This window comes from Ceratotherium simum, chromosome 23, assembly GCF_057802395.1.
Source record: "Ceratotherium simum simum isolate JZ-2026a chromosome 23, ASM5780239v1, whole genome shotgun sequence".
NCBI lineage: Eukaryota > Metazoa > Chordata > Mammalia > Perissodactyla > Rhinocerotidae > Ceratotherium > Ceratotherium simum.
This window is the reverse complement of record NC_141922.1, coordinates 11,153,446-11,166,834: the sequence shown is the minus strand read 5'-3', so window position 1 is coordinate 11,166,834 and position 13,389 is coordinate 11,153,446. Positions and strand designations below refer to the sequence as shown.

Sequence of the window (13,389 nt, the reverse complement as noted above, 5' to 3'; positions counted from 1 at the left end):
GAGTGTAGATATCAGGTTTCTGTGACCTTGGAGCAGGCAGGGCAGTTGGCATTACTGCATTAATTGTGAGGCCTCTAACACGTGGCCTTCCACCTTCAATATCTTACACAGATTCACAGGAGAGAAAGAAACGCTACTTCCAAAAAGAACTTCTTTCAACGATGATCTAGCTGGAGCCTGGGTGAATTCTGCAGTGCAGCCACCTTGGACCAGGGTAGAGAGACGTTGACCGTTGTTGTTAGGTCCCATTGCTTTTTGAAGGCCTCATACAGACTTGCAGATATTCTCAAGGCAGTTTTGTTTTAAGGCTGAAAAAAAAAACAGAAGAGGGAACTCAAGGTACTCAGAAGGAAATGCTACAGAGACATTAATGCTGACAGTGTGAGTGATGGCCCAGACTCTTCCAGAGGGCAAGTATGTGGCAGCGCACTGGACAGGGAGTTACTCAGAGTCAATGTCAGAGAGTGGAAAGGACTTGTGCAAGATGCCCTTGCTAGTTAGCAGCAAAGTTGAGTCAGAAACAGCCCTCGTTTCTCCACTCTCTGCCCAGTGATGTTTTTCTCATACCCAGCTATATCTACCTCAACTCCCCAGTTTGCATAAAGCTAATCTAAACTCATTAATATGTTGTTCAGTAAATGTAATATGTTGTTTGTGTAGAGATTTTACTGTGGCAAGGACAAAAGAAGAGCAGTTCAATTATAAGTAGTTTGTAAGATTTCCTTTTCTGTCTCCACATACCAGGTAAAGGGATTTCTATCTTGACTACTGAGTCCCCTATGGCCCCCACTGCAAATGCTTGGCTTTCGTGCTGCAGAATAAAAATGATGATAGGAACAGAAGACAGAAGTGGGGTGATGGATTTGCGTAAGAAATAAGGGAACTGTGTTTGAGAGGGAAGAAAATACAAAGGAAAAAGGAAGAGAAAATAAACAGAGGAGGGATATGAAAACAAAGAAGAGAGCTAGAAAGTTTGATTTTAGGAGAGTTATGGAGTTATCAGTTAGAAAATAAAGCCTAGCTAGAGGCTTTGACATAATAGCTTGTGGGAAGTAAGAGATAATGGAGGGCAAGAAGAATAAAAAGGGTTTCTAAGGGTTATCATGGATCCATTTGATGTTCTTTAAGAGCCACAACGAAGGATTGGGTGGCTAAACTGTTTTTTTGTTGTTGTTAATGTAAAACTTTGCCAAGACTGTGCCATATGAGCACCTAGCTTATATTTGGGTTACATTAAGAAGGGATTTTTCACAGAGTTCAAAGTAGTTCCATGATTTTTAGAAGGCCAGAGTCACTTGACCAGAGAGTCCAGGTAGACAGGGCAATAAAATGGCCAATCCGTTGGCTTTGGGTCTAGACAGACTAGATCAGCTGCTTTTGTCTGCAAAAGTGGGAGAAAAAACAAAGCTGATGTCTGGCACCTCTGAGAGTAAATGGGGCTCTGACACCATCGAGACGAGGAGAGAGGTACCATACAACCCACTTCCAGCACCTCACGGTGTCTTCTTTTCTTGAATTATTTGTGTACATCTTGCTTTGGTCAGGAATTTGAGTATTTATGTGGGGTCTGTCTTCTGTTTGATTTTTCTTTGTTTGTTTGTCTTTTTAGCTTACATGGGGACTCAGAAAGGATAAGAAACTTGCCCAAGATCGCCAGAAAGCAACAGCGTTTGGCCGAGCTGACTCCTGCTTTTTTTTTTTTTTTTTTTTTTTTAATACCTTATTGCAAACATCAAACTGTTAGGTGAAGGGGAATCAGACATACCCTAGACTCTTTTTGTCTAGAATTAATGATGACTATATGAGCTACACCTATTCCTACTGGCTCCCTGGTAAGGCAGGAAAATCACTCAGAGTTCTAGAACCCTATCCTATAATGCATTTATTGCCAAGTTACAACATAGTCAAGCTGTGTACTTACTGTGTGAGTGCGACACTCTTTTCACCCTCTGACAGACGTATGTTGCATTCTTCAGAAACCAGGAATAGCGTTCAAGACAGTACCTAAAGATATGTCAGAGTTGAGAGCAATCACTATTTTTTGTAGCTGTTAGAAGGCAATGACTAAACAAAGTCATAATGGCCAAGTATTCACTGCAAAGAACCCACTTCCCGTCTTTATAGGATATGGGAGGAGAGGTAGAGAATGAGACTGAGTAGGTAAAAGCTCAAAATTTGGAGTCAGCAAGACTTATTTTTAGTCCTATCATCATGACTTATTAGGATGTGTGACGTCAGGCTGATTACTTAATTCTCTGGGCTTTGGTTTTTTCATATATATGCAAAAAGCAATAATAGAACCTACACTCATGGATTATCATGAGGATCAAATAAGGTAACATTAGCAAAGTTCTTGAACAGTGCCAGGCTTATAATAGGTGCTCAATAAATGATGATGTTCGTTCATTTGTTCTTGTGCGAGATGGAGTAAGAGTGCAGTGCTGTTAGAGTTGACAACGCAGCAAATACTTTCAAAAGAACATCCTGTTCTTGGCTCGTGGCTACAGGGATTGCTTCAAAGGGCCTCAGTGAAAAGAGCACTGATAGCATTATTAGGAAGACGAGTTTTCAGTGCAGGCTGTGTCAGTAGCTCACTATGGGACTCTGGGAATTCACTTCCCTTTCAATCTCTGACTTTGTGTATGAGGAGGTTGGGCTAAACATTCTCTAATTTCCCTTCCATCTCTATCATTCTGTGATTCTAGCAAACTCTGGGGTGCAACTAACTGCTCAAGTAAAACTAGCTGGATTTTAACCCAGGTGAGCCACTCCATGCCAGAACACAATGCCATTCTAATAGGCAATAAGACCAAGATGAGTCAAGACTGAGCTGGGAAAAACAGAACTCAGCTGTTCCTAAAGAGGGAACTTAATACTGGGAATTAGTTAAAAAGTGTTAAAAGAACCCTAACCTATAAAGAGGTTAGAAAGAACCAACAGCGGAAATATTGTTCAATGTAGAAATAAAGGGGGAGAAAATCCCTGGCTTCTCCCCTCCACTGCCCTCCAATCTCCTGCCAATATCTTCCATTGGATAAACTAGCAGGAAGCTGGCTGGCAAGGTATTCTGGGAAATGTAGTATGTACCAGTTAGCCCCTTACATTATAGGGAAGGGATCTGAGAACCGAGTGGAATGATGAATACCACCAGGGCTACTTTTGCTGTGAGCCTGTGACCTTATAATCTCAAGATGACAACTCAGAAGCTTGGCCAACAGCTAACATGGCCACTAGGCATTTGGTTGCCACAGCTACAACATGTCAAGGATGCTAGAGGTGGGATTCAGCCTTGGCTATGAGAGTGGACAAGAAAGCAATGCACTGACAACCACAAGTATATCTTCATCAATCAGCAACCACGGAGTGTAGCTTTCCGGGCTGTGCAGGAACAATTGAATAAATTATTTCATTTCATTTTAGTTTCTTCTCACAACAATCTGACAATATAGGCAAAAATGTTGCTACCCTTCTACATGAACGGTGATCCTGGAATTGTGCAACATGTGGCCGGGAATGTCGGCAAGGGCTATATCCGTTTTGAAGATAAATAAACTGAAATTCAGAGAGATTAAATGACTATCCCACATAGCTTGTAAGTGGCAGAGCCTAAATTTAAACCCAGGTCAGCTTGGTTTCAACCCCACCCTCCATATAGCATGCTAAACTCCTTACTAGCTTTGAGAGCTTGGTTCTGTGGTCTAATCCCATTCCCCCTCAGCTGGCTTGACAGTGTGCAAGCTTGACAAGATTTTTTTGTAACACCTCTGCCCCCAAAATTTCTTCCAAAACACAGAGGCTATCAAACTACCCTGGGGAACAGATTCAATCTGTTGTGAATGAATGAGGGAATGGGAAGCTGGGAGAAGCAGCGGGAGCTCTAGGGAAAAAAATCAAAGCTTTACAAGAGCTAACCAGGTACTTGAAAGGGTAAGGTTCTCCTGAATAGGGACATGGGCCAGGGACAGTGGCCTACCATCTTTGCTGCAGCCATGTTGAACATCTTGGTGGTCCTAAGATGTATCATGCTGCCCCTCACTCTCTATCTTTGCACATGCCGTTCATTTTGCCTCAAGTGGCCTCTCCCATTTTCTGCTTGGAAAACTCCTATTCCTCCATCATATCCTATTAGTCATTTCCTTTGGGCATTTCCACAGCCCATGTTCAGAATCTGCTTTAGCACTTGTCATACTACTTTGTAATTTGTATCTTTACATGACCAACTTCCCCACTAAACCACGATTTTTTGATCACAGGTGCTGTCATATTCAACAAACATACTGAGTAATACCAGCCTCCCACTCTGTTATTCTTAGCCTATATTCAGTGTTTAGTATGAGTTTATAGAACAATTCATTATTAAGTTAAAATACAGGGAAAAGAAGAAATAAGCCCAGGTTTACAGGTGCTTCATTTCTCTGAATTTAAACTCAAAACTTCTTTCTGGAAACTTCTGCCTTCCCCATTCATCCTTCTAGCCAATATTTGCAATATAGATTTTTCAAATGTAATTTTTTTCCAAGGGAATAAGATTAATAGGTTTTGCCTGTGTGCGTGACTTGGTTCTGTTACTTACTATGTCATACTTTAATTTGTGTTTGTAACCATTTCTTCCTCTTAATTATGAAATCCTCAGGTTCTGGGTTTATTTCTGATCCACCTCTCTATCCCTATGGCTCAGCATAACTGATAGTAGAGACTTGGTGACTGATAGTATACTCAGCACATAACTGATAGTAAAGACTCAACCCATGTTGTTGGTTTAAGGAGCCAGTGGAAGAAGGTTCTAATAGTGGGCTGATCTTGTAAGAAAGTACCGTTGCAAAAGTTTTCTCCCCTGTAGGATCAGCCTGTGCGGTGGAGAGATGCCTTCAACTTGCTTGCTAACACCCTTGGGTCTATGGATCTTGTTTATTTTCCTCTCCAGGTAGAACATCCACGCTGATTGAGGGATCCAAAACCAGGGCCAGAAAGGGGGGATGGAAAAAGTCTGCAAACCTGAACTTGGATCTTAAAGCCAGTGGATGATGGAGATTTGAAAAGCTGAAGGATCATGAGTAGACATTGAAAACAACGCTGAAGACCTGAGAGACTGGCCCCAGACCACTGGAGCAGAAGTCTTCGTCTGTGTTGCTTGGTTCTGGGTTTAGAGCCAAGAATAAATCCCAGAAGAAAGGATAGTATGTCTGCACTCCAGGGCAGGAAAATGTCCACATCTAGACCTTCTTAACAGAAATGGAGTCTGCTTTCTAATTTTCTTTTTACAATCTTCTCATTTGGCTGACAAATGACTGCTAGGGATTTATGAAAGAATTGGAATTTAGATGGACATAGCCTCTGATTATTCTTTTCTAGCAAATCTCACCAGGCTGAGGGCATTAGGGTTCAGGGACCACTCAAAGTTCTCTGTCATTCCACCGGATGTGACACAACTCAATCCAACTCAACTCAAGTTGATTCGACTTAACTCAACTCGTCTCAACTGCACTTACTGTGTCAGGTCCTGCACTTGGTTCTGGGGACCCAGAAGTGAAAGAGGTTTCATTCTGGGTCTTAAGGAGGTGACAGTCTAGTAGAGGACTTACTGGAGAGTCCATTCCTTGAGGTACCCCTGTCAGCTGTCTGTGGATTATTTAAGGCCTGGCCACCTTGTGGCCTGCATTGAAGCCACGCAGAACAAGAAGCCCCTAGATACTGGATGTGAAAAGCAGCAATTGGCCCAGGTTACCTCATGGCCTCCGTCCTGGTGTCTCTTTGCTGGCTCACACAGAGGCATTTTTGGAAAAAGCGGCACAGCTCCATCAGGCAAGGGTTGAGCTTCTGGATGGCCAGGGTGAGAGGAGGAGCTGTCACGGCCCCCTCTTTGAGGTGTGGCTGAGGACACCCTAGAAAATGCAATCCCAGACCATTGAAATCAATAAGAATTTAGCAAGCCTCTTCCCTTTGTTAGGTACTGTGCTAGGTGAATCCAGTCTTGCCCCTGATCTCAGGTAGCTCTGAGATAGACAGGTAAAAGTAGTGTTGCTTCACCATTGCTCAGTAAAGCTGCTGAGAGAGTTCCGAGAGAGAGGTGGGGAAAGGTGGGGACCCAGTTCCCGGAGGAAATCAGAGATGGTCCACTGAGGAGGAAATATTAAACAAGGATCTAAAACATTGCACAGAAACGGATCAGGTGGAGGCATTTCCAGTGTAAGAGATAGAGTATATGATGACTCAGCATCATGCAAGGGGCTGGTTTGCTGATGGGAAAATGGAGAATAACTTGATGGTATAGAGGGTACAGGGTGTGTGTACAAGGGCAGATGTGTGCATGTGTATTTGTGAGTGTATGCACACATGGGTATATGTGTTTGCATGTGTGTCTGTGTGCATGCATAGGTATATGCATGTGCATATATGTGCATGCATGGGTATATGTATTTCGCATGGGTGTCTATGAGCATATGTATGTAAATGCCTGTGTGACTGTGTACCTGGGAGTGGGTATGTGTCACCATAGGGTGACTGGGAGGATTAAATGAGACAATTTATACAATGTCTATTGCAAAGTTCCTGGCATGGAATAAATAATAAATAGTAGCTATTATTATTGTTTTATTTATTAAAAATTTATTGAGCATCCATTATACGTCAGGCTCTGCTAATCGACACTAGAGCTACAACCACAAAGAAGAAGGAAAAGAGCCTTCCTCTCACAGAGCTCACCTTCTAGTGATCTGAAGTTTCTATGAGGATATTGATAATACTCTTCCAACAAAGAATCACTGATCACTCTCAAGGAAAGTGATCTAAAACCTGGAAATATGCAAAAAGAACTACCGAGTGTCCTTTCTGTGGAGTTCTGGGTGTTGTCTAGCAGACTCTGTGGGGGTATCTGGTTATATAGGGGGTGTGCCTTTAATTGACTTATTGGGTAGGCGATTTCACAACTCTGAAGGGATAGAGGTTAACTGAGAGCAATGTAAATGATTCTTGTCTGAGAGCAATGCAAATAATTCCTGTCCACAGCGATGTAAATGAATGAAGGTGCAATTGATTTCTGTCCAGTAAAACAAAAAAGTTTGTTGCTGTAGGATATCAATTAGCAAATTCATTTCAAAATTCCTTTGACTTACTATAAAATCTCTATCCTTCAAACTCTCCATTGAACCAATCTTAATATCTTCCTGTTTTCCTCATTAATTCATCATTGAATAGTATCTTTGACACGTGTTCACTTCATATTTTCATGAGAGTCATGTTTTTCCCTTTTTGAAAATTATAAGTTAGCACTTATATATTTATTAAAGTGGAGAAGAGGGCTCATAATGTCACAGGAATATTTAGCAAAAAATGTAGAAAAGAAATGTGTTTTAAATTTTATCTTGAGTCAACTAGAACATTAAGCCCTCCAGAACATTCATCAATTTTCATAAATATGCCGTGACTTTTTCTCTAACATTTATTAAGCACCAGATATATATCGGGCACTTTCTTAATTTCTTTATATACATTATTTCATTTAATCCTCATAAAATCATGTGAGGTGGATAACAGATGTACTATTTTATAGAAGAGGATACTGAGGGTCTGAGTGATTCTGCAGTTTTATCAGTTATACAGCAGGTAGTGACTCTGGCAAGATCTGACTCTGGAGCCTATGCTCATAACCACCAGACTTTATTACTCAAACAGAGTTAACAGTCTTAAGGCTTGATTTCCATGCCCCTCTCCCCTTCCCAAACTCCCCCGTGCTTCTCCATCTCAGGAAGTGACACTCACTCAAACTTGGGAATGATTTTTGGTTCCCTCCTGGTACTCACTCCGCCATCATCACATCCTCTTGATTCTATCTCCTAAATATCACTTAAGTCTCCATACCCACACAACCACCTCCTAGTTCCAGCCCCCACCATCTCTGGCTGTCATTAGTACAACAGTCTCCTCACCACTATCCCTCCTGCTACTTTCCCCCCTGTAATCTTCACTCTGCAGCCAGAGAAAGCTTTCTGCAACAGAAATCTGATTATGTCACTCCCACTTGCCTCAGAAGAGGTCCACACTCCTTGGCATGGCCCTGGGGATCTCACCCTTGCCAGCCTCTCCAGCCTTACTCCTCCTCACTCTCCTCTTCAGCACCAGAATTCCAGCCACAAAGGCCTTTCTCAGTCCCTGAGAAACATCAGTCCCTTCCTGTCTCAGTGCCTTTGCATAAGCTGTGCCTCTGCTCGGAATGCATATTTAGGGGCAGCCCTGTTCAGATATCACTTTTGCAATCAATAAAATCCTCTTGAATGATTCCCCTCTGCTTCTTTTCTTAAGAACTTTACTACTTTCTTCCTTAAACTACAATTTTTTGTACATATGGAGAATCTTAGGGGAGGTAACATAGATGAGTGGAATGAGCACAGGCTTTGGAATTAGACAGATCTGGACTCAATACTTAGTCAATTTTTATCTGTAGGACTCCCCAAACTTAATTGTTTAATCAAAATAAATAATACAAATTACATAATTTATTGCTTAATGAAGATAACTATCTACCTTGAAGAATTATTGTGAAGAAAAAGTAAAATAGGCATAGCACAGTGCCTGGCAAACAGTAGGAGCTCAATAAATATTCATTGAGTGGATAAATGAGTGAATCTCAAAGGCTTTGTGACATTTTTTTGTGAATGGGCAGGATCATTTACTGGACGATGCCAGAACCCCTTTATTTTGTACTTATATTTCTTGTTAGATGGATGGATGGATGGATGGATGGATGGATGGGTGGATGGATGGAGGAATGGTGGATGGGTGGATGGGGGGAGGGGGGAAGGGGTGGATGGATGGGTGGATGGGTAGGGGGGTGGATGGATGGATGGATGGGCAAGTGGGTGGGTGGATAGATGGATGGATGGATGGATGGATGGATGGATGGATGGATGGATGGGTGGATGGATGGATGGAAGGATGGACAGATAGATAGATAGACAGAAAGAGCTATACAGATAGATAGATACAGATAAAGTTAGATATAGATATAGTCAACTTGTTTTGTAAAAGTCAGTCTGAAAACTGCCCCCATCTGCGCCACTAGTGTGTTTCTTTAGAACCACTAGAGAAAAAGAGGGCTCTAATTTCCTTTGGGAGCATAATCACGTCTTTGTGTCTGAAAGACCCATTCACCATTCACTGCAGGTTGAGAGTAGGGCTGAGGCAGATCTTAGGTGATATGAAAGAGGAGACTGTGTAGCTCCAGGAATTTAATAATGCCCTGTTGACATATGACTGGATGGTCTGGGAGCATTCAGGAAACTAGTATAGAAAGGCATCCAGGAGTGGGAGGGGCCTGAGGACTCTACCAGCTTGGAAGGACTCACTTTGTATCAATATCTCTCTTATGGAAACTGGCTCAAGAGAAAAAAGGAGAGTGAGACATCCCAAAACTGGGAAAATGCAGCAGAAACCGTAGAAACTCAAAGCCCTGAGCCTCATTCAGGAGTCCTGAAAACCCAAATACAAGCCCAGGAAATGATTTCCTCTAGAATTCCATAAGAATTAAATGTGCAAGGATGGGGAAGGCAGGGGGTCCTTTAAAATGGAATCAAAGTAAATCGCATCCAGCGAAAGGGGGTTGACTTTTGGAGTCATCCTTTACTCCTCCCTCCCTCTGCCAACATTATGCTCATTATAAGAACAGTTTCCATTTGCAAAATACACAGCACTTTTCTCAGTAGGTGTTCACTCAATAAAGGTTGATTAAATTAAGTTATATGGAGATCTGTAGTTCCAAGTCACTTCCACACACATTATCTTACTTAATACAAAACCCTGTGGAAAAAAGACATTTTCAGTGTCCACAATAATTGTTATTATTCTTGCTTTACAGCCAAGGAATCTTGATTCTGGAAGCTGTGTGCTGCAGGCCACCTTGCCAGTAAATGGAAGAGCTAGGATTTGAATCCCAGCAGTCCGAATCTAAATTTATCAAACAAACTTCATTTTATTATACTACACAACCTTGTCCAAAGCAAACAAATGCAACAGGAGTGACAGGGCGCTGGTACGTACTTGAAACTTGGTGGGGTCCTGGGACCAGGGCTGGCTCTTCTCTGGGGGCCAAAGGCCACACTGTAGGGAGGTCACCTACAAGGGGCAAGAATGGCCTCACAAAAGTCACAATGAAATGTCCTCGGGTCATGCACACAACCAGAGAATCATAACACCTTAAGGATAAAGGGTGCTCAAAATCTATAGGGAAATTTTTCCAAGAAAGGAGAAATGATTTATCCAAGATCACGGGGCACTTTAGCAGCACAGCAAGGCTTACAAACTAGTTCTCCTGCCTCTTTTCCTGCTAGAAACAATAAATACAATAACCAGCTTAGTCTTTCGACTGGCACCCCTGTCCCTCCACGCCCCTGCCCCTAAGCTATGTGGTATTGAGGTTCTTTCCAGCAGAACGTTCTTACCTGTTTGTGGATATTTGGGGGCTGGTGCCTTGGTTGGACTCGGAGTCTGTGTGCCAGGAGTGAATGTTCCTGGGATGAGAGGAGCGAGAGGTGAGCCTGAGTTTCTTCTCGGGGTGCCTCATCGGGAGAAGAGGCCCCGTGCCACCAGTCCTGTCCTAGTCAACCAATGTTGGTTATTAAGCCAGGTCCCAGGCAGGGTGTTAATCTGAGTCTTCGTGTACACACTGACTCCTCCCCACCCCTATAAATTGGCTATCATTTTCATGATACAGCATGAGCTCTTTTCAACAATTCTTTTGATGATGTTCATAAAGTTTTGCTTTAAGCAGCATTTCAGGACATGATTCCTGCTGTCAAGATTCTGGCCTCTGGAAAAACCAGCCAAGCAGCCTCCTTATAGAGAATGAGAGAGAGGAAGAAGAAACAGGCAATTTCACTTGTGTGGTTAAGTGGAAGGAACGGGGTGAGGCTGACATGCAAGGTAAGCACAGAGGATGGGGGCAGAGGGACAGGTGACATCTCTGAGACAGAAGAACAGCATTTAGTGAGGAGAATGGGCTTTCCAGGCAGAGGAAGGAGCATAAGCAAAGACCCAGAGACGTGGGCAGTAGGTAGTTTGCTATGGCTAGAGTCTGGGGATGACGTGGAGTGGTGACGTGAGGGGAGAAGCAAACTGCTCCTTACATATGATGCTCCTCTGCTAGGACTGCGGGTGTGACAGTGTCGAATTAAACACAGCTTCCACTCCACGGGGACCACTGTGTTAGTACCAGAGAGGGGCAGTGTAACACATTTACAGATGACTACAGGCAGGACAACCACACAGGACGATCTTGTCCTTTTCTTAGAGTGGGTCAGCATCTTCTTTGGACTCCCCTTCAGGCACTGGACTGTAAGCTCCTGAACACAGAGGGCGTCAGTTGATGCTTGTTGCCTGGGTGTGTTTTTCTGTAGTTCTAGAAACTAAGCAGCCTTAACCACAACCTAAACACAGAGTTTACTTGTCTGTGATTGCTATTTACAGTTTACCTAAATGACTACAGAATCACAGAGGATTAGGACTGAAAGGGACCTAGGACAAAAGCAGACACATGCTCTCCTCTGGAGGACATCCTGTTTGCCACTATCTTTTCCAAAGTGTGTCTCCAGAAGCTGGCTGCTGCTAGGGGGAGCAGAATATGCCCCCCCAAAATGTGTCTCTTTGGCTCGATTATTTTTAAGAAAAAACACTGAGGAAGAAACTTTGACCTTACTTCTAACTGCCTAAAGGAAGTTAAGATAGAAGGCCTGTTCCAGGAAGGAGCCATCACCATAGATAACTAGAGTATAATATGAACTAGGTGTAGTAGACAGGGAGGAACCTAGCAAGGCCCTTTGATCAAAATCCTCCTCATGTCCTATTGTCTTTGCAGGGCATGGCAAACACTTGTTTACCAAACATTTGCTTTTTCATCTCCACGTGAATTGCCTTTCTCCCCTTTGAAATTCCAAACCACTACCCCCAACATCATCCTTTGTCTTTAGCTGAAAATGGCATTTAAGGTGGTGGCTTTGGCCATTCTGGTGAGTTACTTAGTTTTCCTAGGTTTCTCCCATGTATACATGTTATTATATTTGTTTGATTTTTCTCCTGTTATTCTGTCTCATATCAATTTAATTCTTAGACCATCCAGAAGAACCTAGAGGGTAGAGGAATATTTTTTCCTCCCCTACACTGCAGTGCTGCCACTGTGGGTGCATGCGGCAGGGCAGTAGGAGTAGCCGTTGACTGAGTGGTTCCAGGGTGCTACATGCTGGGCTGAGTACCTTACGGACGTCACCTACTTTAATCATCACAGCCACTGTGAAAGTAGGTATCACCTCCCCCATTTTGAAGATGAGAAAACTGGGAATCAGAGAGATCAAGAAAACTGCCTAAGGACCCAGCAACAGTGGAGTCAGGATTTCAACCCTGCTGTGTCTGAAATAAAGACCAGAGCTCACAGCCTCAGGGCTGTGCTGGCTGCCATTGTCCAGCTGGTCAAACCTAAGCCTGTTAGCTTTTATTTTTTCCTATGTGATGATGTCAGGTGCTTCACTGATTAAAGTTATCAAAATTGCATTCCCAGACCCGTTTGTGCAACTGAGATTTGCGTCTAAAGTCAAGACTATATTTATGCCCATTAAAATTCATCTACTCCTACCCTCTACTTCTTAAGAAATTCAAGTAACTCAATAAACTTTTACTGAATGCCTGCTGTGTTTCACTGGAAACTGGGGATTAAGACACAGGCCCTTGAGGAAAACATGGCCCAGGTGGGAGGAAGGTCAAGTTCATGGACACTAACAGCACAGCAACGATGAGTGTTATGATCCATTGACCGTGATGAGCATGGAAGAAGGGCCTCTGGCTGCAGGTATCAGAGAAAATGATTTTAAAAAGAAATAAACCTTTTTTGTCTGATTATAGGAGTAGAAAATATGAAAATTCATGACACTGGAGGGAAGAAAAACAAAAGTCCTATCTACTTCCCGGGTATAGTCAAGCTTACTATGTTGTGAATTTCTTTTCAGTCTTGTTTTGTTTTCTATTTTCTGTATATACTTATTACACACACACACACTTGCAAACACACATAAATACATACACATACATAAAATTGGAATCACATTTGGCAATTTTTCTCCTACCCTTTAGAGCTCAGGCCTTCCTCATATTACATTATTACATATTATATTTGTACAGTAATTATTGTATATGTTGCATTACCTTGCACATATATACTGTATATGTTATGAATGCTATTACATTAAGGCAGTTGAATTGTCTGGAGTGAACAATGTCGGCTTCTAGTGGTCACTTGTTTAGTGGACAGTGTAAGAGGAAAAAGGAGAAGAAATTGGGAAGTGGGTACATAGAAGAGAGAGGAGGTGGGATATTCCCGTGAAGAGGGAGTTTTCATTCATTCATTCATTC

General features: G+C 42.5%; 1 protein-coding gene across 1 annotated transcript in view; it reads right to left on the bottom strand.

The window, feature by feature from the left end:
* Positions 1–264: 264 nt before the first annotated feature.
* Positions 265–13,389, bottom strand: part of HHLA1 (HHLA1 neighbor of OC90) — a 31,646-nt gene continuing 18,521 nt past the window's right edge. Inside the window, exons 12-16 of the mRNA XM_004431060.1 lie at positions 10,434–10,502; positions 10,033–10,107; positions 5,726–5,882; positions 1,922–2,004; positions 265–308 (exon numbers count right to left, since the gene is read on the bottom strand). Of these exons, the coding sequence (XP_004431117.1) occupies positions 265–308; positions 1,922–2,004; positions 5,726–5,882; positions 10,033–10,107; positions 10,434–10,502 (428 nt within the window). The remainder of the gene's footprint in view (positions 309–1,921; positions 2,005–5,725; positions 5,883–10,032; positions 10,108–10,433; positions 10,503–13,389) is intronic.